This window comes from Peromyscus eremicus, chromosome 13, assembly GCF_949786415.1.
Source record: "Peromyscus eremicus chromosome 13, PerEre_H2_v1, whole genome shotgun sequence".
NCBI lineage: Eukaryota > Metazoa > Chordata > Mammalia > Rodentia > Cricetidae > Peromyscus > Peromyscus eremicus.
The window spans coordinates 37009974-37037738 of NC_081429.1; the positions used below are offsets into that span (position 1 = coordinate 37009974).

A 27765-nucleotide genomic window follows, 5' to 3' on the forward strand; every position below is an offset into this window, starting at 1 on the left:
TTGTCCCTGGCTGTAAGGGTTTTGTTTTATTCACTCCATTACCTCTTCCTTCTTACTGCTTCAAGTCCTGGGGTTTTTTTTTTTTTCACCATTTTCTAAACAGTTATATCTAATTGCATGTGTTCCTGTGCCTAGTGCTCTGTAAGCATGTGAAAGAGAAGATTACCAGTTAACGGATGTGTCTGGATCCCTGTCCTATCATTCCTAGGTTGTCGTCTGGGTTTGCCCTGTCTCCTCCCAGGCCTCTGTCCTTGGTCTCTTCTACCTCAAAGAGGTTCTGAAACAGACCAGATTACCTGTTGTGGCTCTTCCCTTGCTCCCTGTTTCAAGCTCTTTTTGTCAGAAGAGGATTGCCACCCATTCCGCTTCCTCCCAGAAGCAGCTTTAATCAGTCAGAAGACTGGTCCAGCAGCTGCATCAAGGAGTACAAGCATCTAGGCAGTGTAAAGGCCCAACTGGGAAGGCCACACACCCTGTCCCTTTGCCCCATCCCTATGAGCCTCTCTCCTGTGCCCTTTCTGTGCAGCACATGGAGGAGAGCCCTTGGAAACCTTGTTTCTCTGCATGCTTCCCCACACACATATTTCCCCTTCTTGCCCAACAGTGACAGCCCATACATCCACCTGACTACTCAAATGCTGCCCCCCACCGCCCCATACATCTCCTTCTTGCCTCATAATGACAGACCATACGGGAGCCAAATTGGACAGAGAAGCTCTATTTAGACCAGCTAAGGAGCAGCAGTCCAGTGGGGACTCAGGGCTGTTCATTGTTCTCTTAGACAGTTGTAGTTCTGGGGTCAGGCATCCTTCCCCAACCTTTGCCTGGGAGCCTTGATCCTTGATTGATCCTTTCGTTGGCTCTGGATTTTGAGGGACTTGTAGGTTGGAGGGGATAATGCTTCTGTAGATTTCTCTGCTTCGAGTCCCTTCCTGTGTTTCTAGTCAGAGATGATGGGAGAGATTAACAGAAGATCTGAGGATGGGACTAAGTTTAGGGCAAGAATAAGGAGGGAACTCCAGCACAGGGCGCACAACAGGAAAGGGTAGGAAAGACTAGATGAAAGATCAGCTCCCAGGGGGCTGGAGAGAGCTCTGCAGCTAAGAACACTGACTGCTCTTCCAGAGGACATGGGTTCAAATCCCAGCACCCACATGGCAGCTTACAACTGTGACTCCAGTTCCAGTAGACCAAACGCCTATGGCAAAAACCACCAATGCACATAAAAAGATCAAGTCATAGATTTGTTTAAGAAGGGCAAGGTAGGGCTGGAGAGATGGCTCAGCGGTTAAGAGCACTGGCTGTTCTTCCAGAGGTCCTGAGTTCAATTCCCAGCAACCACATGGTGACTCACAACCATTTGTGATGAGATCTGGCTCCCTCTTCTGGCAGGCAGAACACTATACACAATAAATAATAAAATCTTAAAAAAAAAAAAAAAGGGGGGCGGGGCAAGGTACACTGGGCTTAGTAGCTCATGCCTTTAATCTCAGCACTGGAGGCCAGTCTGCTACAATAGGGAGTTCCAGGTCAGCCAGAGCTACATAGTGAGACCCTATCTTAGGGGAAAGGAGGGGGGAGGCAATTTTGTGCCTTGATATCTAAAGCCTGCCTATGAATCTACTCTTGCTATGGAATACCCACCTCAGGATTCATCCATCTCCAAGTCTTCCCGCATGCAGATATACACAAAGATGGAAGCTGGGTGGAGGCTAGTACCATCTCTGGAGAGCAAGGATATGTGTCGGTAACCTGGAAATGGGCAGAAGATCTTTATTAGGACAGGAGCCAGAGTTGGGATATTGGCCAGGAGTCCAAGGACTACCTTACCTTGTTTCACGCAGGTCCAGGGCAGGGTGTATTGACCAATAAAGCTATTCCGGGATTTCCAGTTATAATCCTTTACCACAAAACGCAGTATAGCAAGTTCAGGCACCCGGACCCGGAAACAGAATGTCTGCCCCCAGTAGGGATTAATACCTGAAGTGGAGAGGGGAATAAAGGAACACACTGACCATCTTCATTAGGCCATACTCAGTTGCTTTCCCAGAATTCTCATTTAATCTAGATTGCCAGTCAGCATTTTACAAGTGAGGACTGCTGTAACGTGCAGAGGCAGGGGCTAGAGAAATGGCCCAGAAGCTAATAGCACTTGCTCCTTTCCCAGAGGACCTGAGTTCAGTTCCAAGAACCCACATCTGATGGATCACAGCTGCCTATAACCCAGTGCAGGGATCTGATGCCACTTGGCCTCTGTGGGCACATAAAGGTGGTACGCACACTAAGATTAAAAAACAAAAAACAAAACAAAAAAAACAACTTTCAAAATAAAAAGCATAAGGAAGTTTCCCAGTTCACAAGTCTATAAAGGAGGTCCAGGATTTCCTGGACTGTGTCACTTTGCCTCCCATGGGGGTGCACAGAAACATGGACCGCACCAACTGGAGGACAGCATAGGAAGCGATGGCCAGTCTCTCACCATTGTTGTCCACATAGTCGGTCTCTTGCTGCCTGGTGTCTTCAGGAACACCAAAGAGCTCCACTTTCACCAGTGGGTCCACAACGGACCTCTCTTTGGTGTCGTCCACTTTGGGGAGCCGTTGACCACTGATCACCTGCAACCAGGGTACTAGAACTTCATGAGTCCCTGCTCAGCCCAGCCCTCCCTCAGCCAGCCTCACACCCTGGAGAAAACGGGGCTTGCACTGTAGCTCCATAGACTGCAGAACTAATCCTGCAGGTGAGATGGCGTATTCTAGTTTCCAACCTGAAAGTTTAAACGAATCCAAAGGCTTGGAAGTAGGCACACCAATAACGACAGCCTTTTCTATAGTACCTACTGGGCCCCAGGGGTGGTAAGCACTTTTAACAGATGGTCCTCACAAGCCTGTGAAGCAGGTTATGTAGCATTACCCCTGTCTTGCAGGTGAGTTTCCTGGGGTGACAGTTTGACTAATGATTCACAACTAAAAAGTGATTTGAAACTAGGCAGTTGGCTCCAAAGTCTGCAACTGAATCAGGCTGTCCTCCCTCTTCTGAAAGAAATTATTTTATACAGTTATTTATTCATTGATTTGAGACTGGCTCACTGTGTAGCTCTAGCCTGGGATTAACGGTGTGAGCTACCACTCCTGGCAGAGAATTTTCAACCAATTACAGTCCTGTCAGGTTGAGACAGCACCACCCGCCGTCTGTCTATGTGTCTCTCCCTCCCTCCCTCCCTCTCTCTCTGTGTCTCTCAGGCACACTTCTATTCCAGCTATTCCGGGTTCTTCCCAACAGTTTCTGTCATACCTGGACTAAGAGGGTCTTGGCCTTATAAGGACTGATGGGCTTCTCAGGATTGAAGGTACTCTGGATGTCACACAGGAATTCTGGCTTCAGCACATAGCCAGAGCCACCATTCTGGCGGAAGAACCCATCACAGATGTCCATGGCACTCCCTGCAGTCTGCATATTCATCGCCACTGAGAATCCCAGGAAAGAAAGAAAAGGTCACCTTGGGAACTGGGTGTGATGGTACATGTAAAGTCAGCACTCAGGAGGCAGAGGCAGGAGGACTCCTATAACTTCAACACCATCCTAGTCTCCACAGCAAGTTCTAGGCCAACCAGGGCTATATACCCTATTTCTCCCTTCCCCTTCCCCTGCTCCTCCTTTCTCCCTCTCTTCCCCTCTCCACTCTTTCTCTCTTACACACACACACACACACACACACACACACACACACACAATTCTCTCTTATACATACATAAACACCTAGGCGTGTGTGTATTACATGTATGCACATACATCCTCCTTGGCCTTCTAGCCCCTCTTTGTGGGGAATTAGAAGACAGCATTACGGGGAAGGACGCCTGCTGGAGCTGGGTAACACACTTGGAAGACTGAGGAAGGAAGACAGCTGGAAACCAGCTTAGGCCAGAGAACAGAGCATGATCCTCACTCAGTGCCTGCTGGAAGCATTCCAATAGAGAGCACCATTTCTCAACTTTTCTTACCCTAGCACTCTTTTAAAACATTCCCCGGCCCTATTTCCACTAGGGAATTTACCTCCCATCAGCTGATCCTCCACTCCCTTCCTCCCTGTCTCTGCTGCCCTCCTCACCCATCTGGCAGCCTGCATTCCAGAGTTCCTGGGGGTGGAAGTTGGATGAGTCTGTCCTCAGACGACTGGGGTACACACGGCATAACTGCCTGGCATTGTGCTGTACAAACTCGTTGCCTGTAAAAAGGGACATGGAAGGAGATGGAAGTTCTGTCCCTGAGGTAGGTCCTCCCGATTCCCCGGGTCCAAGGACCCTTTCTACTTACTTCACTCTTGAAATCTGAGGTCCAGAAAGGTGACCACCTCCCCCCAGTTTTCTTCTCCCTAGAGCCTTGTGCCCACTATTCACAAATCTTTTCCCTCATGGGTTGGGAATGTAACTTAGTCAAGCGCTTGCCTAGCAGGTATAAAGCCCCGGATTTGCACCCCAGCACTGCACAAACTGGAAATGGTGGTGTATGGGGCGATCCCAGAACTTAGGAGGCAGAGCCAAGAGGATCAGAAGTTCAAGGCGATCCTCAATTACAGAGCAAGTTTGAGGTCAGACTGGGCTCTGGGCGTTTATCTTGAAAACAAAACCACTTTTCTCCTTGCCTGCTCTAAGAAGTTTCTCAACTCCCTCATCTCTCCAGTGCTCCCTTGTTCTGTTTCTTGGGACTCACCTGCCTGCCTGCCAGGCCTGAAGCTACCCAGCCCTCTTCCCTCCTGACCTGCCTCCTTGATAAGGCTCTTGGCCTTGGTCTCAGAGAAGGATGAAATGTCGCAGATGTGGTAATTTTCTTTGGAATGAGTGAAGCTGCAGAAAGGGACAGCCCTCAAGTAGACAACCAGGGCAGACAGGTCTGGGCATAAGATGGTCGTGCAGTCCTGGAGGAGAAAGTGGACAGCAAGAGGGGACTGAGTTTGGAGTGATCTGGAGAGAAGCAGCTCGAGGCCGTCCAACCGAAGCCTCTGCCCAGAGCCTCCCCACTGTACTCTCCCTCCTGCCTCACCTGGTTGGACAAGAAAAAGGACACAGGAATGGAACTAGGAGCATGGACCAAAATGTGACCACAGATAAGCAGACAAGCCATCGGACACGTCAAAACCTGGGGGTGAGGATGGGAATAAAGGCAGTCTGCCTGTACTGCTCAGATCAGTTTCAGGTCTGGGTTTGGAAGGCCCTCTCTATGCTACATCTTGGGTAACCAGTCTTTATTATTTTTAAACAGAGAGGCATCAGCCACCCTACCTCTCTTAAAAACAAATGAACAGTAACCTTTGGTCAAAATGTATACATGATCCTTGCATGATGGTACACACCTTTAATCCCAGCACTCAAGAGACAGAAGCAGGTGGATCTCTATGAGTTTGAGCCTAGGTTGGTCTAGATAATGAGTTTCAGGTCACCCAGGGATACATATCAAGACTGTCTCAAAAAACAACCAAACAAAAAGTACATGAATGCAGTCAGATTATGTCAAAGTATGCAGGTGGTCCCCAAATCCACACCTGTAAGGATGTGAGGACCCCAGAGCATTTTCTTTGGATTTATCTCCTGATTTCCATCCCTAAAAATGACAACAGGTTTAAACACCATGGCTTCAGCACAGGATAATAATAAATCAGCTGAGTAAGCCATGTAAGCACCCAAGAGACAGAAATGCAGACTTCACACCTGGATCTCTGTGGTCCCACCAATGGTACGTTTTCTCACTTGGCCTCCCTATATCTGGATACTTCTGGCTCCTCCTCAAACTGCATCCTTTCCAAAACACTTTCTCTAACTTATCCCATTATAGCTGAGACTGAGGTCACAGCTATCAGTGGTCCAGTAACTTCTTATTCAGCCAATAACATAGCTACACACACATACACACACACAGAGACAGACAGAGAGAGACAGAGAGAGACAGAGAGAGACAGACAGAGACAGAGAGAGACAGAGAGACAGAGACAGAGGGAGAGACCAGCAGCCTTCAGATTTGCCTTTAAGGACTTTGTGAAGGACAAAGTTGTGCCCAGAGTCACTTAGCTCCTTTGTCTCCTGCCTTCCTTGTCTTCTTTCTTGAACTTACTACGTACCCATCAGGCCTGAACCACCCACCCCATGTCACTTAGACCCAGGAAAGAGTCAGGTGAGGGCTTCAGCTAGAATGGTTCGATATTTATCCATTCTGAATAAGAAGCTTTGTCCAAGATTTCATGATCCAACAAGTTGGAAACCCATTGCAATAGATGTGTAGATGGCCATGTGTAATGCATAGTGATGCTGTAGATGATGGGATAATGCATAGTGATGCTGGAGATGGGATAATGCATAGTGATGCTGTAGATGATGGGATAATGCATAGTGATGCTGGAGACGGGATAATGCATAGTGATGCTGGAGACGGGATAATGCATAGTGATGCTGTAGATGGGGTAATGCATAGTGATGCTGGAGACAGGATAATGCATAGTGATGCTGGAGACAGGATAATGCATGGTGATGCTGGAGATGGGATAATGCATAGTGATGCTGTAGATGATGGGATAATGCATAGTGATGCTGGAGATGGGATAATGCATAGTGATGCTGGAGATGATGGGATAATGCATAGTGATGCTGGAGATGGGATAATGCATAGTGATGCTGGAGATGGGATAATGCATAGTGATGCTGGAGATGGGATAATGCATGGTGATGCTGTAGATGATGGGATAATGCATAGTGATGCTGGAGACAGGATAATGCATGGTGATGCTGGAGATGGGATAATGCATGGTGATGCTGGAGATGCACTCTTAGGCCTCTTTCATTGAGAGGAAAGACCATTTTTCTCCTTGGCTCGCCACCCTGGCTGGATCTAGACTCTTCAGAAACTGGCCCTCACCTTGTGATGCATGCTGACCAAATGTCATTACAAAACAATGAGTCCTGACTCACCTTACTGTCCTTGTTTCCAGAGGCCAGCTCCTGGGACTCGGGCTGAACCTCAGTGTCCAACACAGGGTAGGGGTCTGGATCCAGCTCTGACCTGTCATCTTTGTCTAGTTCTTCCTCTTCTTCCTCAACCTCGACCTCCTCAATTGTTCTTAACTTCCTTCCTTTCACCAAGATCTTCCCTCGAAGCTGCTAGGGAACAAAAATAAAGAGACCTGTCTACTTGTCTGCTCAAGCCCCTCCTGAAGATAGCAGACGTCTCACCATCTCACAGGCAGAAGAGAGTGGGCCACCAGAAGATTCCCAGAGGGTTTGATTCCTCAGTACATATGGTAGCGAGTCACTTATTCTCAAACAAACTTACAATGTTTCTATCCATATGAAAAAACAATCAATAGGTCCTCACTCACATTTTACACACTGAAAACTCCCTTCGGTTAAAGGCTGGCATATATAAAGCACATAGGAGTATGAAGAGAGAGAATGTTTTTGAAGTCTTATCATGGAAGAGCCTTTAGAAAGGATTTGAACTGGGAGTAGGGTGGCTCAAGCCTGTAGTTCCAGCACTCTGAAAGGAGGCAGGCAGGACTAGATGCTAAGATGCGTCAAGCATGTAGTGCATGCTGTAATCCCAGCACTCAAAAAACTCAGAGTGCCGGGTGGTGGTGGCTCACGCCTTTAATCCCAGCATTCGGGAGGCAGAGGCAGGCGGATCTCTGTGAGTTCGAGGCCAGCCTGGTCTCCAAAGCAAGTTTGAGGAAAGGCACAAAGCTACACAGAGAAACGCCCGTCTCTGGGAAAAAAAAAAACCTCAGAGCAACAACAAAAACAAGCCCTTCTTTCCAATGTTTGCCATTATGAATCATCTTACTATGGAGTTGCTTGCGGTTATTCTGTTCTGTTGGTCGGAGTATAATTTGGTATTTTTTTCTGGAGAGCAACTCGGCAAAAATAATCAAAATTGTCAAAATGCAATCTCTCTCTCTCTCTCTCTCTCTCTCTCTCTCTCTCTCTCTCTCTGTGTGTGTGTGTGTGTGTGTGTGTGTGTGTGTGTGTGTGTGTGTTTTGAGAAAGGGTCTCATGTAGCATAGGCTGACTCCCAGCTCACAATGTACTAGAGACTGGCCTTGAACTCCTGACCCTGCTGCTTCCACTCCTGAGTTTGGGAATCACCACCTCTGGCTAGAATGTAAACTCTTTGGCTGGCAGTTGTGTACACCACAATACCACCACCAGTGTACCTAGAATACAAATGCTTTAACTCAGAAATTCAAAGAAAGAATAAATAGACAAAGTGCATGGACAGGATGAAAATGAACAACCTAACTGTCTCCTAAATGTGTAACTGAATAAATTAGAGCCCTACACGGCACTGGCATAAAACAGCACACTGAAGAGCTATTAAGAGGAAACGGCCGGGCAGTGGTGGCGCATGCCTTTAATCCCAGCACTCGGGAGGCAGAGCCAGGCGGATCTCTGTGAGTTCGAGGCCAGCCTGGACTACCAAGTGAGTTCCAGGACAGGCACAAAGCTACACAGAGAAACCCTGTCTCGAAAAACCAAAAAAAAAAAAGGAAACGATGGGGTTGGGGATTTAGCTCAGTGGTAGAGCGCTTGCCTAGCAAGCGCAAGGCCCTGGGTTTGGTCCTCAGCTCCAAAAAAAAAAAAAAAAAAAAAAAAAAAAAAAAGAGGAAAAGTAAAGAAAAAAGTTCTTATACCTGCTGGGTAATGGTGGCACACACCTTTAATCCCAGCCCTCGAGAGGCAGAGGCAGGCATGTCTCTGAGCTTGAGGCCAGCCTGGTCTACACAATTGGTTCCAGGACCATCAAGGCTACACAGAGAAACCCTGTCTCAAAAAAAAAAAAAAAGGAAAATAGGAAAAGATATGTGGCTGGGGATGTAATTTAGTGGGTACTACCTAAACCTGGTGTGGTGGTACACACCAGTCATCATCCCAGCACTCAGGAGGTAGAGGCAAGGAGGATCACGGGTTCAAAGGCAGCCTGGGCTACATGGGACCCTGTCTCAAAAAAAGAAAGAGAAGAGAGAGAGACAGAAAAAGCTGAGTGGTAGTCTCTCACACTTTTAATCCCAGTACTTGGGAGGCAGAATCAGGCAGATCTCTGAGTTTGAGGCGAGTCTGATCTACGGAGTCGAGGTCCAGGACAGCCAGACTATGCTAAGAAACCCTGCCTCAAAAAAACAAAAAAGAGCCAGGCGGTGGTGGCACACGCCTGTAATCCCAGCATTCAGGAGGCAGAGGCAGGTGGATCTCTGTGAGTTCGAGGCCAGCCTGGTCTACAGAGCTAGTCCAGGACAGGCTCCAAAGCTACAGAGAAACCCTGTCTCAAAAAACCAAAAACAAACAAACAAACAAACAAACAAATAAAAAAGAGGAAAAGATATTCATGAAAATATACTTATGATATGAAATAAGAAAATATGGACAGTAACCCCACTCATAGTTTTTCTAATATGTATATGTATATATATATGTTTAAGCTTAAAAATCTATTGATGGTGCTGAAAATGTGGCAGAGTGCTCCCTCAGCATGTACGAAGCTCTGGGTTTGAGCTCCACCATATCATAAGTGGACTGTCATGGCACATGCCTGTAATACTGGTACTTGGGAAGTGGAGGCAGGAGGAACAGCGGTTCAAGGAAAGGTCATGCTTGGCTACATATCACAATTCTGAGACCAGCCGGGGCTTCATGAGAACCTGTCTCAAGGAGGAGGAGGAAGAGGAAGAGGAGGAAGAGGAGGACGTGGTGGTGGTGGCAGCTGAAAGTAGCTGGTAGGACAGCATGTGCTTAGCAGGAGTGAAGTTCAGGGAATGGTGAAAATAAATCCACTGGGGCCAGCAAGATGGCTCAGCGAGGAGAGGCACTTGCCGAAAGCCTGGTAATGTGAGTTTGATCTCCAGGACCTACATGGGAGACGGAGAGAACCAACTCCTATTGGCCTCCACACTCGTGTTTGCCATGGCACATGCACCACCGCCCCCTTCTGCTCAAAACAAACAAATGAATAAATGAAATATGTTTAAAAATCTATTCATTATATCCCGCTATGAAAGTGTTTGGGATCATGATGGGGGAGAATTCCTCTTTCTCTATATTGCTTGTAAAGTCTGTATGAATTATGAACTATCAAGAACTATTAAGGGCTAGGGATGGAGCTTAGTACAATGTTTTCCTATCATGCACAATGCCCTGGGCTTGATCCCTCGAACCACAGAAACCAGGCACGGTAGTCCGTGCCTATAATCACAGTACTTGGGAGTTGAAGAAAGGAGGGTTAGGAGTTCAAAGCCAGCCTTGGCTTCACGAGGTCTTGTTTCGAAACAAAACAAAAACTCATCTCTAGGTATATTAAAAAGCAAGATGGTTCTTCTGAAGACAGAACAGGACTGTAGAAGAGGGAGCCATAGTGAGGGACTGTGAAAGCCACAGTAAGGCCTGGCTGGGCCATGGGGTCCCTACCTCTGGCGAGGGCAGCGTATCCATCAGCAGTCCGTCTATGGTGGTGCTCAGCAGCTGCTCTCCCAAGATCTCAGTCAGGTGTTGTGCCATGGTCCGCTGCTGCTCCCAGGTACAGTGATTCTCCAGAGACAAGATGAGTGGGTAGTCTGTTGACTGGCAGAGGGGAGAGGGTGATGCATTCAGAATTCTAAAATCCTGTGTTCCTAGGCCCCATTTATGAACTCTAATGAATACTGATTGCTAAACTCCCCTAACCCCATCATAAGGCTCTGTGAGAACTTGATAGATCTCAGGCCCACTCCTTGGGACATATCCACATCTAAGGGTCACTCTTGAGACCTCAAATCTTGTATCAATACCAAATCTGATCCAAGTCCTTCTGAGGCCTTGTGAGTTTTCAGTCTCAGTGTAGATGACAGGCTATTCCCCTAGTTATGAGCTCACATGACACTCTCATATCTAGATTCCTATTGTCCCCAGCCCAGCTCACCACTGTCTGTTCCCCTACCCAACCTCTCCAATACAGGTAACAGAAATTTTTAGAAGTAGTTACTAGGAACTAGTGGTTACCTGCATGAATACTATTTACTAGTAACATGTCCAACACTTAATCATAGTAATTCTCTAATATTTGTCTGATGCTTTAGAGTTAAAAAAAAAAAAAAACAACTTCTTTTATTGGCTGGGCAGTGGTGGCACACGCCTTTAATCCCAGCCTCTGGAGGCAGAGGCAAGCAGATCTCTATGAGTTTGAGGCCAGCCTGGTCTACAAAGTGAGTTCCGGGACAGTTGGGGCTACCCAGTAAAATACTGTCTTGAAAAATAAAATAATTTAAAAAAGTGAAACAAAACAATAAAACCTTCTTTTGTCTGTACACATCACTTGCCCTTCCACCCTCAGCAGACAAGCCAGTCTAGTCTCCTTCAGACCTTCTTGCCTTTTTCAGTGCTGTTCCCAACCTGGGGCTACTACCTGGAAGGCGTATTGTGCTAGTGTCGCCACGACATCCTTGAACAGGATACGGGAGGTCAGGGTATGTCCGTGGTAAACAATGGGCTCCCCGCCAGGTCCATCCCATACATCCACCTCCACACAGCGGCACCCCCGCTTCAAGGCCCTGCAAGAACCCCAAACCCCCAGAGGCAGGAGAGGTCAAGGTGTGATCGACCTGAGGAGATAACCTCTCCCTGCTCTGGAAAGAACAGTGCTCGCCAGCACTTGCCTATCCAGACCACTTCAAGTAAAAAAATCTCCATGGAGGCATCTCCGTCCACTGGGCCATGACTGCAACTCACATCTATCTTCACCTAGCCCCAGCTAGCTCATCATCCTCCCTAGCAAGCCGTGACACACATTGCCTCACAATATTTCCACTATTCTGGATGTATACCCCAATACAGCACCTGGGTCATTCGAATGTCTGGTAAATCCACCCCCACCCCCATTGATGTTTGAAACAGGGTCTTTTGTCAGACAGCCTGGAACTTAGAACTTTTGTTTATGCTGGAATTGCAGGCATGTGCCTCTCTTTCCAATAGGATTCAACTCATACATATGCTTTACCACTGAGCTACAATTCCTTGTTTCCTTCAGGCTACCCTGTCGGTCATTTGCCAATGCTACAATGCTGTCCTGACTATTCAATCTTGTCTTGATCAATCACGACAATGGCAACCACCACTTCTCAGCTACTGACTCATAACGTGTGGTCTTCACAAGAACCTGACAGAATGGGCAGTGTGATTATCTCTATTTCACAGAGAGAGAGAGAGGTTAATTAGCCCCCAGAACACCAAGAGAACTAGAATTTGACCCAAAGTGGACTGACTCTGGAGCCTATGTTTTTTGTTTGTTTGTTTGTTTTTTAACTCTACATCCCATTGCCTTTCATTTAAAGCAGTGGTTCTCAACTTGTGGGCCTTGACCCCTTTGGCAAACCTCTATCTCCAAAAATGTTTATACTAGTATTCATGGCAGTAGCAAAATTACAGTTATAAAGTAGCGAAAGTAATGGTATGGTTGGGGGTCACCCCCAACATGAGGAACTGTATTAAAGTGTCACAGCATTAGGAAGGTTGAGATTACCGTTCTGCTAATAGCTAAGATGTTCTCCAAGACTCTCAGGTACGCAGGAATCTGAGGTTCCTAAGCTCTCTGTTTCAGGCCCTGTTATCTGCCCCTTAGTTTCCCACAGATAGTCCATCTCATGAGCTGGCCCCCCTCGAACCAGCACTGTACCGTATGTATCCCTCCACGCTGCTCTGGCCGCAGAGCTGGTCCCTCAGCAGGTAAGTGTTATGAGAGGAGTTGATGTAGTAATGATTCAGAGGCTGAGTCATATCCTGGTAGACAGGGAGGCAGTTTTGGTTGAAGATGTTTCCATCCTTCGAGCAGAGGTAGCTGAGGAAGCCATCCTTGCTCAGCACATGCAGCAATCTGCCTAGAGTGTGGAGTGGGGAACCACAAAAGTGAGAAGCTCTGAGTGAGAGACCCGGCACACCCATAAGCCTCTTCTCTAGTCCTCTCCCCGTAGACACCTACCCAGTCTGCAGGTCCCCAGTTTGCCACGTGTTGTACTTGCCACTGAGAACAGACCTTTCCCACCTGTCTAGCCCTTTTTCCTTTCTCTCTCTCTTTCTTTTTTCTTTCTTTCCTTCCTTCTTCCTTTCTCTTTCTCTCTTCCTTCCTTCCTTCCTTCCTTTCTTTCTTTCTTTTTGTAAAAACACGATCTCACTATGTAGCCCTAGCTGGCCTGGTACTCTCTATGTGGTCTAGGCTTGCCTCAAATGCACAGAGATGCAGGGGTGATGGCACACACCTTTAATTTCAGCACTTAGGAGACAGAGGCAGGAGGATCTCTGAGTTTTAGGCTAGCCTGGTCTACATAGTGAGTTTCAGGATAGTCAAGAGTTACATACTGTCTTGGAAACAAAACAAAACAAAAACCAATCACACAGAGGTTCTTCTGCATCCTGTGTGCTTGAATTAAATGAATGTGCCACAATTCCTGGTATATGCTCTCTTGTCCTCACTTGCATGCTCTCATGCTCTCATGCTCTCGCTCTCTCTCTCTCTCTCTCTCTCTCTCTCTCTCTCTCTCTCTCTCTCTCTCTCTCCTCTCTCTCTTCTCTCTCTCTCTCTCTCTCTCTCTCTCTCTCTCTCTCTCTCTCTCTCTCATATTTGTTATTCACTTTGTGTTTGTGTATGTGTGTGCAGGGGGTGCATTGTTATGGCACATTTGTGAAGGTCAGGGGACAACTGGCAAGAATCAGTTCTCTTCTTCCACCATGTGGGTCCACAGGCTTAAACTCAAGTCATAAGGCTTGGCAGCAAGCACCTTGCCCACTGAGTCACATTGCCAGTTCCCATCTTAATTCTTCTGAGTGCTTATCTTTTTAAAATAAATTATCTCTATTTCTATTAGTAAAAAAATCAGGGGCTGGAGAGATGGCTCAGTGGTTAAGAGCACTGGCTGCACTTCCAGAGGACCTGGGTTCAATTCCCGGCACACACACAAGGCAGCTTCCAACTGTCTGTAACCCCAGTTCCAGGGGACCCAACACCCTCACACAGACATGAACGTAGACAAAATACCAATGCACATAAAAAATAAAAATAAATTTTAAAAAATCATTTTGGCAGGATCGTGGTACACACCTATAATCACTTGTGAGGCGGAGGTCATGGGATCTTGACTTTGGGTTCAATGCTAGCTTTGGCCACATCATGAGGTCCTATCTTAAAAAACTAACAGACCGAACATTCTATTCCAGTGTTATCCAACAGAATGGTACACAACCATGAGAATGCTCTATTCTGCATTGTAGGACACAGCAACCCCTAGATACATGTATCTATGAACCTTGAAATAGGGCTTGTGTGCCTGAGGAAGTCATTTTGTAATTTTAGTTGATTTGGGTCCCTTTAAATGTACATAGTTCTTGGAGCTCACAGTTATTATAAAAGACAGCACAGAATCCAGATCTGAGGCCTAAGGATATAGCTAAAAAAGTTATCAGTAACCTGGCCAAAGTGCCTGTGATTTCTTCTCTGGGCTGTGCAGCTATATGACCTATGCTGTGACATGTGGTGTTTGGGGGGACATTTGTCAGTATCTCCTTAGACTATACTCTTGCTGAGGAAATGGCCCTTTGATTCCTTCTACAGTCCTCACTGTTCTCAGTATGGACTTCATACAGTAACAACAGTGACTAGCAGTTATTGGGCACTTACTCCATACAAGGACAGTATGTACTGCAGCTCACTAGCACAGTGAGGTCAGTATTGTAATACAGCTCCTATGACAAGTTTAGATAGCTTACCCTAAGTCACACGGCTATTTTACGTGAAGGAGCTGGGATTTGAACCCAAGCAGTCAGATGTCAGGGCCATGCCTTGCACTGCTGGGCTGTGAAGTCTCATTGAGGGTGATTTAGCTACAGAGAGGCTTGGTTTGGAAGGTAGGACAAGGTGATGCTCATGACCAGCTTCCTAGATCTAGGTTTGATACATCATGGAGTGAAGAATGGCAGGAATTTGGGTAGGAGGTTTCAGTTGAAGGCCTCACTTCTCAACACGATGCACTGGGATTCAGTTCCTAACATGTGTACATTAGGGGGCACATTCAAGCCATGACAGACGGGATTGATGGATTTGATCCTTCTCTGGAACAGAGGATCCCATTTTTTACTTCAGACTTCTTTACTATTGTTTTCTGACTAGCATGGCTGTACATGCTTGTTTTTGTTTTGTTTTTTTGAGACAGGGTTTCACTTTGTAACCCTGGCTGTCCTGGAACTTACTCTGTTGATCAGACTAGCTTTGAACTCAGAGATCTGCCTGCCAGTGCCTCCCAAGTGCTGAGATTAAAAAAGACATGTGCCTTCATACTCAGCTTGAGATCTTATTTCAAATTTAAGAAAAGATGTTGTTTTCCAAAATTATTGCTTTAGAGTTCTTATTCTTCTCTGAGTACATCCACAAATCAGGAATCACTGATAACTCTAACACATTGTTTGACTCTGAGTTCTAGGAGGGCAGTGTTCTTGTCTGGCTTAGGCATCATTGTCTCTGTGGTGCTTGGCGTAGGTCCTGACACATTATACTCAATAAGAATTCCTCTCTGGGGGTTGGGGATTTAGCTTAGCGGTAGAGCGCTTGCCTAGCAAGCTCAAGGCCCTGGGTTCATCCTCAGCTCCAAAAAAAAAAAAAAAAGAATTCCTCTCTAGGTGGTGGTGGCATATGCTTTTAATCCCAGTACTCAGGGAAGCAGAGGCAGGCAGATCTCTGAGTTCAAGGCCAGCCTGGTCTACAGAGCAAGTCCCAGGACAGCCAGGGCTATACAGAAAAACCCTGTCTCAAAAAACAAACAAAAAAGGAACTTGCTGAAGGGGTGAATGAATGAATGAATGGGGGTGAAAGTTGAGACCCAGCAAATCTGGATCATTTGTCCATCCCAATCATCCTACTTTATTTCATGAGAGACACTACTTGAGGGATGACCTAGGTTTGGATTCCAGTTCCATTCTCATTCGCTCCTGGCTTCCAGACAGTTGTTTAATCTCTCTTATTTTTATTTTATTGTGTTTGTGTATGAGTGTGGTGTAAGTGCATATGTATATAAGTGTGTGTGTAGAAGCCAGAGAAGGAAGTCTAGTGCCCCTCTACCATTGAGATAGGTCTCTCACTGAACCTGAAACTGGGCTGACAGCTAGCAAACCCAGGTAACCCCCATCTCTGGCCTCCATCCACAGCACTGAGGGTGCAGGCACACCTCTAACCATGTCTGGCCTTTTACATGGGGGCTGGGATCTGAACTCAGGTCGCTTGCGCAGTAAGCACGCTTACCTCTTGAACTACCTCTCCAGCTCCCCATTTGGTATTTGAAGATTTAAAAACCCCTGTTTTCCTATTTCTAAAACGGTCTTAATAATAGAGCCCATTTTATCAGGAAGGCTAAGACAAGAAAAGAGTGTAGAGATGTTAGCACAGTGTGGGAACGTTACTCAGTGAAATCCCAATGGATTGATTATTTTCCGTTTTACAAAGTTGCAGTGAGGACTAAATTAAGTGAAGAATGTGGACGTGCTTTGTAAATAATTCACTATTGATATAAACTCCTCACACTCTGAAGGGGACGGAGGGGTGGAAGTGAGTCCATTAAAGGGCAAAGTAGAGGAGAGTTTAATGATAAAGAGGGCATATTTTAGCTATACTTGTCAAATGCCAGACACATGGCCTCATCACTGCCTCAGGCCTATGCTGACTGGATTCCTGATTCAGGGGCTTAAGGACTCAGATGACCTTAGAGAATGTCCAGGAATGATCAGGAATCTAACCACCATCGAAACGAACAGTGACCGTGGAACTTGGGGCAGAAGAATCATCATGGGAGGAGGCAAGCGTGAGAGAGAGCGAGTGTTTTCTTCTTCCAAAGTTGGTATGGCGAAGGATTCCCCGGAGGTAAACGATGTGAAATGTGAGCACAGGGAAGGAAAGGGACCTCCGACTCTCCTCCTCCTCCTAAGAGATGAAAATCTATTTCTGTCTTATCTGACCGCTGACATGGTTCAGTGAGATGATTGGAAAGGAGGCCAGGGGAGGGGAGGACTCAGACTTCCCTACATTAGGAGAAGACTCTTATCTCTGGGTCTTTGTTTTTTTAGTCCCTCCCCATCCCTTATGTCTAGCATCTATTACACCCAGTTGTCCTTACCACTCTCTGAAGGCTCATAGCGGTCAATGAATTCCAGAGCAAGGTCGGGGGCGTGGTCTTTTTCTTTCTGTTCCTCTCTAAGGAAATCCACAAACTCTAGCAGGGTCAGCTTCTGTCCATCTGACGAAAAGTGCTCGAATAGTTCCTCAACCTCAGTACGCTTAATCAGTGCCTTATAGAACTGGACAAATTCTTCTCCTTCCAGAGTATCAGAATGGGACACATCTGCTTCCTGCAAGAGAAGAGTTAGCAGGGAATGGACGAACAGTGGGAAAGGGTATGATCTTTTGTCCTGTGGGGTTGTATGGCCATCAAGCTTCAGGAATCTCTCTCTCTCCCCTAGTACTGGGGGTACCCCCTGAAACACACACACACACACACACACACACACACACACACACACACCCCTTTTACACAGATGCCAGGGTAGAACTTGAGTCCTGTTCTTACTTGGCAAGTACTTTACTAACAGTCATCCTCCCAGGCCCTGTAAGGGGCATCTTAGCACATGTGTATAAAACTCTCACAGAACTCCTGACATTTCATAGGCATAGAAGTCACTCCAGGAAATAAAAGGCAAAGTTTTAGCCCTATCGCTTGCTAGAGGGAAATGTTTTAACACAAAAGATTATATCTCTCAGAAGTCTGTAAATGGTTAGAAGGGAAATGGAAGCAATAGTACATGCCTTTAATCCCAATTTAGGGTCAGGAGTTCAAGGTCATCCTCAGCTACATAGTGAGTTTGAGGTCAGTTTGGGCTACATTTGATCCCAGCTCAAAACAAACAACCAACTAGCCAGAATCTGCCCCCTTCTCTTTAGTCACATTGCAGATGGAATTTTGTAATGGGCACCTATGACACTCTGGCTGTGAACAGGAAGGTCCAACATAATGACATATTGGGTCTTTTGTTTTATTTTTTTTTTTTTGAGATAGGGTCTCTGTGTAGCCCTGGCTGTCCTGGAACTCACTATGTGGACCAGGCTGCCCTTGAATTTACAGAGATCCAAATGCCTCTGCCTCCCAAGTGCTGGGATTGAAGGCGTGTGTCACCGCTCGGCTCCAATATAATAACATGTTGTTATTTTCTTTTTGTAGGGATTATGAGTCATCCTCCCAACAAGACTGAGGGGCCAGAATCATTCCCTACACCAGCCCTACTGGAGTGGTACTGGAGTACACAGTAAGGATTCAACAAATGGATGCTGCCGAGTGGGGTCAGAGGCCTTCCGGCCGAGTGAAGACATGGTCTGGCTGGCTCCTGCAAACCCTCCCCGGCGAACCTACCTGAAAGAGACTGAGGGCATATTCTTGATCCATTTCCACATTCATCAGAAGCAGCAGCCGTCGCGCTTCTTGGAAACTCATCCTGCCGTCCTGGTTTCTGTCTCCTCGTTGGAACCATTCCCTCACCCATCCGGCTCTGAGTCAAGGCAAAAGCACCATGTGTGCAGTGGCGTGTGTTCATCCACTGACACCGCTCCTGTCTCTGTTGCCAGTCTCTCTCCCGAGCCAACCCATCCTCTACATAGCTTCTAGAATATTCTCTCCCGAACATAAACCTTTCTTGTCATTGTATGGCTCAGGTGCCTGAAGGGAGCCACCTCCCTACTGTCTACAGAAAGCAACCTAAATTCTGACATAGTCGTTAAGATGCCCTTACCCTGCAGATCACCAGGCCCAGCCCAGCCTTCTCAATGTGTCTGTCTTTGCACCTCCGCCAGTCTCAGCAGCCCCTCTGAACACCATCCCCGACCTGCTGCCTTCAGTCTCCTCTCCCCAGACCTTAATCATGCTATCCTCCCAGACAGGAGTGCCTTTGCCATCCTCTTTCTTCAGGTTAATCTATACTACTTTTCTTTCTTTCTTTGATAAGGTTACATATAGTCAAGGCTAGCCTCAAACTTGCCATGTAGCCAAGGATGACTTTGACCTTCTGATCCTCCAGCTTCTGCCGCTGGGGTACTGGGATTTCAGGCATGCATTACCATGGCCGGTTTATGCAGTGTTGGGATCGAACCCAGGGCTTCTTGCATGCTAGGCAAGCATCCTACCAACAGAGCAACATTTCCAGTCCAAAAAAAAAGGTGGGGGGGGCAGGGTTTCAAGACAGGGTTTCTCTGTATAACAGTCCTGGTTGTCCTGGAACTCACTTTGTAGACCAGGCTGGCCTCGAACTCACTGAGATCTGCATGCCTTTGCCTCCCAAGTACTGGGATTAAAGGTGTGCACCACCACCGCCCAGCCTACTCTAGTCCAAAATTTAAGGACCCAACTCACATGCTATTTCTTCTCTGGCACTTTCTCAGAGCACCAATTTTTTTGTTTGTTTGTTTGTTTTTGTCTTTGTTTTTCAAGACTCTGTGTGGTTTTGGTGCCTGTCCCGAATCTCACTCTGTAGACCAGGCTGGCCTCGAACTCACAGAGATCCGCCTGGCTCTGCCTCCTGGGTGCAGGGATTAAAGGCGTGCATCACCACCGCCCAGCATCAGAACACTCTTAGGTAGAATCAAGTATTCCTCTAATTTGGCACTTAAATTATTTACACAAATTGGTTCTCTCCACTAAGTAAAGTATTATATGTGGCCTCGTTAATCTTGATGTCCCTAAAGCTAAGCATAATGGTGGAGAGTCTGGCTGATCGGTGCTGAATGAATGTGAACATGCACGAAGTAATATACAATCTAGGAACTTCTTTTACACTTACTGGAGGGTCTGCAAGCTACTGTGTGTTGGGGGGAGTCAGTTCTCCCACCATATGGGCTCCAGGGATTGGATTCAGGTTGTCAGCACTTGGTGGCAAGCACCTTCCCTGCTGGGATCATCTCGCTGACTCCAGTCGAGGAATCGTTAAGTGAGTCTACGCCACTGCACCCTCTAGGAGCTGCTTCCCACACCTGGGTAGTGAACGCTACTGGGATGCCTGTTTGGTTCTCAGGAGCAGCCCCGTGCTTGCTCTTCTTCCTCCTCTCTCTGGCCCTTCCTCCTAGCCTGGGTTCCGATTCTCATTCCCAGACTCTAACTGGCAAACCTCCATTTCTCCTTCAGACTCCTCAGCTCTGTTCTAGCCTCCGTGTCTCTCCACACCACCTGGATCATTTGGCTTTTCTATTTCTGCACGCTCCCCACCTTCCCTGGTTCTGTAGCATCCGGCCCCTTCAGTAACCCATCCACACCCTAACTCCATCTGGTTGATACTGGTCCAGTTGCTCCTGGTAGTTCATGCTGGCCACAAGATCCACCAACAGCTGGAGCCCTCGCATCCACATCTGGGCCTCTTCAACACTGTTGGCCACTAGGTCCAGGTTAGGGCGGCGACCGTGGAAGACAATGGTGAAGCCTTGCTCCAGGGGGAACTCTTCTACCAGATAGCGCAGCAGCTCAGAATCATGGCCCTTCCGGATTGTCTCCACATCAGAGATGGAAACTGCCAGACAAGAGACAGGTGAGAGCGCCGAGGACAGGGGACGGTGGCCAGAACTCCTGTCTCCAGGAAGACACAGAGAGAAGGAACCTGAGCTTCTGCAGGCTGGATCCCACAGGACACTGGGCAGGGTGATAAGAGTCCCAGTGGTTCAGGAGTTCACAGGAGCCCGCATGGCAAGGAGGTTCCCCTAGATCTGGCAAGACCTGACTCCCAGCCACCAGCTGGCAGTGTGGAGACCCCAGCTTAACCCCTCAGTGTTCACATCTTAAGGAGTGGATGGTCCCCATTCATGGAAGGTCCCAGTGGTTCTCATAGGAGAACTAGTGGGGATGATAAATACATCTGTAGAATAGACACACCAAAAGAGTATAGTGTATGCCTGTGTTTCAGGCTTGCAGGTCTCTGCTTTCAAGTTACAGGGAAGAGAGCCAGAGAAATTCTTCCATTCCCTACCTCAGCTCGGGGTAGTGTGGTTCATGAGTATGGCTTATGTCTCTAAAGCAGACTCTGTCTATTCTGTGGTCAAGTGTTTAAATGTATTGTAAAGAGTTTGACCAACAGGATGAACATTATTGGGGATGCATTTTATGCTCTGAAGTATTGTAATGTCTAACATTTGGGAAATCTGTCCAGGTTTCAGATCTCATGCTAGGTGTTTCACACATTAACTCACCAGTCTCTACAATTTACAGGTAGGTGCAGGTTAACCCCATTTTGCAGATGAGAAACCTCAGTTCAGTTAAGTAGTTTGTCCAAAGCTACTCACCCAGAAAGTGGCAGAGCCAGTTTTAATCGGGACAGATCACAGTCATAGTAACCATAATAAATAACCTCTTATTTATGGAGACTCATCCTGTGCCAAGGCTTTTCTAAACTTCCTATGTGTAATGACTAAATTAATCCTCATTACAGTCTTACAAAGGCAAAGGCTGGCTTGTCGTCTTGTATAGGGCCACATAAGTGGGCCTGCTCAAGAGACCACTCTTACAGGATCATGGTTCCTCCCCTGCCCTCCAACTTCTGGATCCCTCAGAGACCTGTCCGCCCATATACCCACCCATAGGTGTCACGGTCACTCACAAGTGGGCTTGGCTATGCCGTCGGCCTGCCGTGCATGCCAGACTGTCATGCCGTCATTCTGAAGTCTGAAGAACCTTAGCTTCTTCCAGGTTTTGGTCCTCACCTTGCGCATCATGGTGCCTTCTTGCATCAGCAGCAGGTCCTGATCAGTGGTCAGTCCTGAGCCAGGAAGAGCAGGGACTTGTTGTGGGGAGGCTGGAGGGCCCAGAGGAGCTCCGTAACCAGGGTCTAACCTCCTTTACTCCCCGGGCTTTCCCCCCAGACCTCTTCCCCTGCAGGGGTACTCACGGTCTTGAATCTGAGATGCCATCACCCACTGCTCCACCAGCTGGTGCCAGAGTCCCCTAAAGGAATGAGGGGGAGCAGAGGGCTTTGGGTGAGTTTAGGAGAACAAGAGAAGGAAACGCAGGGTTTCCTGAGTGGCATGCATCAGGTACTTCATCTAGTCTGTAGCTTCGGGCACTTCTGAGTTTGCTGACTCTGAGCCTTAACTGTCTCAATTCATGCACAGATTAGAATTTAAACTAAGATACATAGATGTATCTTTGTTAGCTAGTTTCCATGGCTCTCTCCAGGGATGGCTAAAGCAGGGTATGTTCCAAACACTCTCTTGCTACCTACACTCAGGAGGTAACATTGCTCCACACCTTGCTCATTCCCCATGTCCTCATTATTAGGGTCTACCATCTTGCAGCCAATACTTATCAGGGCCTAGACTCTGTCTACACCCTAGCTGTCTCTCCTCCAGGTAGGATCATTCCAGCCTTTTTCTTCCTGGAGCCCTGTCTAGACTGTCATGTACACTTTGTCCAATTCCTAAAGAGCTGGGGCAGAATCTTTTTTCTTTCTTTCTTTGAGCAGTCTCATGTAGCCAAGACTGGCCTTGAACTCCTGATCCTCTTGTTCCCACCTACGGAGTGCTAGGGTCACAGATGTGAGCCACTACAGCCAGCATCACATTCAACATTTTGTTGTTGTTGTTGTTTTTCAAGACAAGCGTTTCTTTGTGTAGCCCTGGCTATTCCAGAATTCACTCTGTAGACCAGGCTGGCCTCGAACTCACAGAGATCCGCCTGCCTCTGCCTCCCGAGTGCTGGGATTAAAGATGTGCGCCACCACCGCCCGGCTTAAGTGACTCTAAGGAGAGTGTAAGAGTCACTGAAAATATGACTTCCCTGACTTAAAGACCTGGAGAGGGCTCTCTAAAGGGGTAGAGGAGTGAGGGGCGAAAGAAGGGGAACAGTCTTTTGGGAGAGAAACAGCTGTGGCAGGTTCAGGAAGAAAGTTTTATTGGCCGAGGCTGAGTATGTGCTCCTGGCTGAGACGAGAAGACCCCTCTAAATGGAAGGAGGGACTGAACGTGTGCCTTCAGAGGCAGAAAGCACCTCCTTTCCTAGGTGTGGATGCACTCTTTGGAATCGTCACACAGCTTCAAACTGCTGTATGAAGACTGGAGAAGACAGTAATGTGTCACTCTGAAATTCCACAGGTACTCAGAGCACAGTAGGGTGAGGGTGACCTGAGCTTGAAGCCTATCCCAGGCCAAAATCTCGCCTTCAGTCCCCTCTAAATTTCAGCTTCCACCTTGTGGGCACAGGACTCTCTAGTGGGACTTGGGCTTGGAAGAAGACAGAATTACCTTCTCTGTTCCTGTGTCCAGGAGCCTTACATGTCCTGGAACATGGGAAGCCTGAGAACAGAGCCCAGGAGCCAGAACAATTTCCCAAACCAGCCTTGGAAAACCACTTTGCCATCCCGCCCTCCCCACCCCCCATCTAACCTGTCCCCATTCCAGAGCAATGGTTTTAACTTGTAGCTATGTGATGTATGGTCAAGAGAATGCCAGCAGCACCCCAGGAAGCCACAGCATCCGAGAACTGAGCTTCACGGAGGAGACTGAGGAGCAGGAAGCCCGGCTGTCCTGCCAGAGTCGTTTAGTGACAGGACTGCAATAGAACGCAGGTCTATCTACAACCGGGGCTGAGCTCACCAGCTCTTCCCTTAGAAAGGGCCTCCTCCAGCAGGCAGGTTGAAGGAAGGCCAGGAATCAGTGAGGGACACTGATGCTCTCTCTCTCCTCTCCATCATCTTCTGAGCCCCCTATATCCCACCAAACAAGTTTCTTTTCTTCCCATCGTCTTGCCTTCCCCATCCCATGCCTAACCTCTTTCATTTCCTTTCTTCCTAGCTCACTCTTTTCTCTCTCACAATCCTCTCTGTTCACTCGTCATGCTTTTTATGATCTCTTCTTATCCTTCTCCTCATCCTTTTTCCCCATCACCTTTTCCTGCCATTCCCCTCCCTTATCTCCACTAATCCCCAGTAGCTCTGAGTCTCAGCCCCTTTATGGATTTTGAGGCTATAGTCCAGGAGAGAGGGCACTTTGGTTTGAACGCTCGGGAACATGCCCCTCCTCTCAGCCTCACTTTTCCCTGTATCCTAGGAGACTGACGAAACAAAGTGCCCAAAGAATGTGTTAGAACCTACATGTTCTAGGGCTCGGTGTTTCTGCTGGTGTCCAAAAGGAAGGCTGGTTACGACGGATGCAGGTGCAGTGGGGGGAGAAGAAACAAAGGGTCTGGGAGAGGGGCACTGGCAAGAGTGTACACAGAGGAGTAAATCTCAAAGTAAGAGAGACTGGGTCAGCCAGGCACAAGGGGAATCTTAGCACTTGGGAGGGAGAAGCAGAAGGATCAGGTGTTCAAGGTCATCCTTGACTATGTAAGAAGTTTGAGGGTTCAGAGAGAAAGAGGGAGAGAGAGATTAACACATATACATCTGTTTGGAATCTTTGAGGATTCGATAGTAACCTCTGTAATATAGACACAAACTTTCCAAGGACTAGTGGCCCAGTATTACAGAGCAAGCAAGGTTTGGTCCTCTACCTCCAGGTGGCTTATATCACCTACAGATGGGGTTCTACAGACTTGAGGCTAGATCAATATCTCCAGAAGAGTGTCATAGAATTTGCCAGATCAAAATTTCTTTTTTTTTTTTTTTTTTTTTTTTTTTTTTTTTTTTTTTTAAAGATTTATTTTTATTTATTATGTATACAGTGTTCTGTCTGCATATACACCTGCAGGCCAGAAGAGGGCACCAGATTTCATTACGGATGGTAGTGAGCCACCATGTGGTTGCTGGGAATTGAACTCAGGACCTCTGGAAGAACAGGCAGTGCTCTTAACCGCTGAGCCATCTCTCCAGCCCCCCAGATCAAAATTTCTAAGGATGAAGGATGAGAATATTTGTGGGCATCCTAACAAGCACTCCTGGTACAAAGGCAAGTCTGGGAAGCCCTAAATTCCCCTATTACAGATGAAGAGGCTATCAGCAGTCTAAAATCCCATGGCATACAGCATGCTGGCATACCAAGACCTTGCCCTGGCTTATTAAACAGGCAAGGAACAAAACTCAAACCCTGACTCTTTCCAAGAATGTCTTCAAATAATCTCTCTAAGGAGTTCCGATACCGCATGGGTTTTGGACAACTCTCATTTGTTAACTCCAACAGTCCATTAATGCATCTTCATTGATGAGTATCTGCTCTAATTCTACCTCTTCTCCTATTAGGGTGGTAACCTCTGAGAAGGGGTTAGGGTCAGCACTCATGGTCCTGGACAGCTAAGAGTTTTCTCTATAAAAGGGTGATTGACACAGCCAGAAAGAAAGGTGGTTAAGCCTGGCGGTGGTGGCAGCACAAGCCTTTAACCCCAGCACTCAGGAGACAGAGGGAGGCGGATCTCTGAGTTCGAGGCCAGCCTGCTCTACAGAACAAGTTCTAGGACAGCCAGGGCTGCTCAGAGAAACCCTGTCTCGAAAAACCAAAACAAACAAACAAATAAACAAAACTGAGTCAGAGGATAAACTGAAGAGAACCAGGAGGAGGGAGGGAGTCCAGTGGAGCCACAGGGTGGAAAAAGGAGCCTAGTTTAACCTATTCAGGATAGGAAACAATCTGTAGGGTTGAGTTAGGACTCAGGCAGGCTTGGGTAGAGGTTGGTTAGAGCTCCAGGACCCTTACCGTGGTGGGTAAGATAGGAATCCCGTCTGTGAGCGACGCCTCCGGAGCTCTGCAAAGCTCTCCACCGAGAAGACTCAGCCTGGCTCCTTTTTCTCCTTTGCACTTGACTGCTTCCACCGTCTTCCAGGACTGCAGTTTACTGCTGCAGCTGGCAGAGTTACAGCCAGGGAGAAGGAGCAGGGTGGGGAGAGGTGGGAGCGCTCTCCTCAGTCCAGCCTCGCTAACTCTTAAAGGCCCAGGACACCGGTCATCATGAGGAGTTGTGGGGGTGGGGTGGCAGGAAAGGATTAAGGGAACGGATTGAGGTTGACAGGCCACACATCTCCAGGGAGAAGGAGCCTGGCTGCCTTTTATCTTGATGCCTCCCTACCCTTACCCCTTCCTGACCCCAATCCTGCAATTGCTCTCAAAGTGAAACCCAAGGCCTGTGTATTGCAGCTTTGTGAATCACTGCTTTTCATTCTGGTCAGTGTCTGTGTGGAATACCACTGTTTTTGCCCTCATTTAAGCTGGCCGCTTTCCAGGGTGTCTCTTTCCACCAGCTTGCTCCTGTGTTTCTGCATCCTGCCTTGCAGGGCAATCAATCTAAGTGTGTAAAAATACAGGAAAAGAGCAAGAGAAGGGAAGAGATCAGAGACTGAGGGGACAGACTGAGGGGACAGTAGCTACGCACTTGTTAAACAGCTCATATGTATGATGGATAGTTAGTTATTTGTTTCCTTTGTGTAGGCTTTTTTTTTTTTTTTTTTTTTTGAGACAGGGTCTCTTATGGCCCAAACTAACCTTGAACTTGATATGTAGCTGGGGATGACCTGGGGCTCCAGATCCTTCTGTCCTCACCTCTTGAGTGCTGAGATTCAGGTATGTACCACTATGTCCAGTTTAGGTGGTAACAAGGATGAAAGCCAGGTTTTCACGTGTAATGTGCGAGCACTTCTCAGATCCCCACCTCAGCGGCCTCCTTTCCTCTCGTAATCATTTATTCAATGCCAGGATATTTATTTATTTTTGAGATTCGAGTCTTGCTATATAGCCCAGGTTGCCTTGAACTCACAACTCTCTGTCTCATTGTCCTGAGTGACGGGATCACAGGCGAGTACCACCAGGCCCAGCCACACATAACAAAGGTACCAAGATGAAGCAAGGCATTCAGATCAGGAGACTCTTGTAGGGAAGCCTACATCCATGTTCCTATGTATCTATCTATCTTCCTGAAAACCTTTCTGTCTTGTACTTAAAAATCAATGTTAAAAACATCTCTTAATAAATTCCAATGTTGCTAAACAAAACAAAAAACAGCCAAGTGCAGCTGGAAGGCCACTCCTAAAGGAGGAAGCTCCTTCCAAAGATAAATAAATAGCTAGCCGGCACAGAAATCAAGATGGAGAACAGGGAGCCAAATTAGGTGAGGAAGAAGGAACAGGAAAGGGTGGTATTATGCCCCCCTACTCCACAAATAGAAACTCAGGTCCTGGAAGTTTCTAGACTACGTGTTGACACGCTAAAGACAACCCCCCGCCCTCGCACATTGCCAAACACCACAGCTTTTGCTTTGCCTTGGGAAGACGGTGAGATGTGGTTTTCTGAACCAGTGGGTGACAGTTAAGGCAGTTATGGGCACAGGACACATATATGGAACTCCTATGAGGTTCTTTCCAGCGGTGTCTTTTAGTCACAGGCACAGAGGGAACTAGCTTTGTGAGATGACGTGATTTTTATTGTGTGGGGTTCTGGCTGCCTCTCAGACTTCCCTCAAATACCTCTCAACTGCCTAATAGTCTGCCATTAGTGGTTATTTATAGCTAAATTTTAAGTTCCATTAAAATAAAATCCTTCGAAGCGATGACTACAAAAGCCAGGATGTCGATTACTTTAGGATGAGTTGTGGTAGAAAGGGTGCGTAGCTGGGCAAGGTCTATTTTTAGTTCCAAGTGCTACTAGCAGGGGTCTTCATTTTAAAATAATTCACTAAGTCATATATTTTCTTTTTGTAGTTCTCTATTGCTTCTGTTATATTTTACAATGAAAGAGATTTAAACTTCTGCAATTAATTTCTTTTTTGTGAGATGGGAATCTCCTTAT

At 47.2% G+C, this 27765-nt stretch overlaps 1 protein-coding gene across 14 annotated transcripts; it reads right to left on the reverse strand.

Moving 5' to 3' along the window:
* Positions 1-702: 702 nt before the first annotated feature.
* Plcd4 (phospholipase C delta 4) lies at positions 703-27297 on the reverse strand. Of its 14 annotated transcripts, none has more exons than XM_059278689.1 (19): positions 26467-27297; positions 25684-25831; positions 21951-22006; positions 21663-21821; positions 20354-20582; positions 18443-18572; positions 17156-17387; positions 12679-12880; positions 11413-11557; positions 10440-10592; positions 6957-7145; positions 5041-5136; positions 4711-4915; positions 4109-4225; positions 3295-3467; positions 2480-2615; positions 1831-1980; positions 1645-1752; positions 703-940 (listed from the first exon to the last, which is right to left on the reverse strand). In XM_059278689.1, exons 3-18 carry the CDS (start codon positions 21970-21972, stop codon positions 1646-1648), a joined length of 2445 nt encoding a protein of 814 aa, XP_059134672.1. In that variant the 5' UTR covers positions 21973-22006; positions 25684-25831; positions 26467-27297; the 3' UTR covers positions 703-940; position 1645. The 14 variants fall into 14 exon arrangements, with proteins under 14 accessions (XP_059134672.1, XP_059134683.1, XP_059134671.1 ...); XM_059278700.1 differs by having other exon boundaries at positions 4759-4915; positions 6957-7142; positions 25684-26268; XM_059278688.1 differs by having other exon boundaries at positions 25684-26268.
* Positions 27298-27765: the final 468 nt, after the last annotated feature.

Coding starts and splice junctions, on each gene's coding strand:
- Plcd4 (XM_059278689.1), bottom strand. CDS start 21,972: ATGGCATCTCAGATTCAAGACC. Junction 11,558..12,678: donor AGCGTGGAGGGATACATACG/GTACAGTGCTGG, acceptor GGGTTCTTGCAG/GGCCTTGAAGCGGGGGTGCC. Junction 5,137..6,956: donor CTGGAAACAAGGACAGTAAG/GTGAGTCAGGAC, acceptor CCTCACCCCCAG/GTTTTGACGTGTCCGATGGC.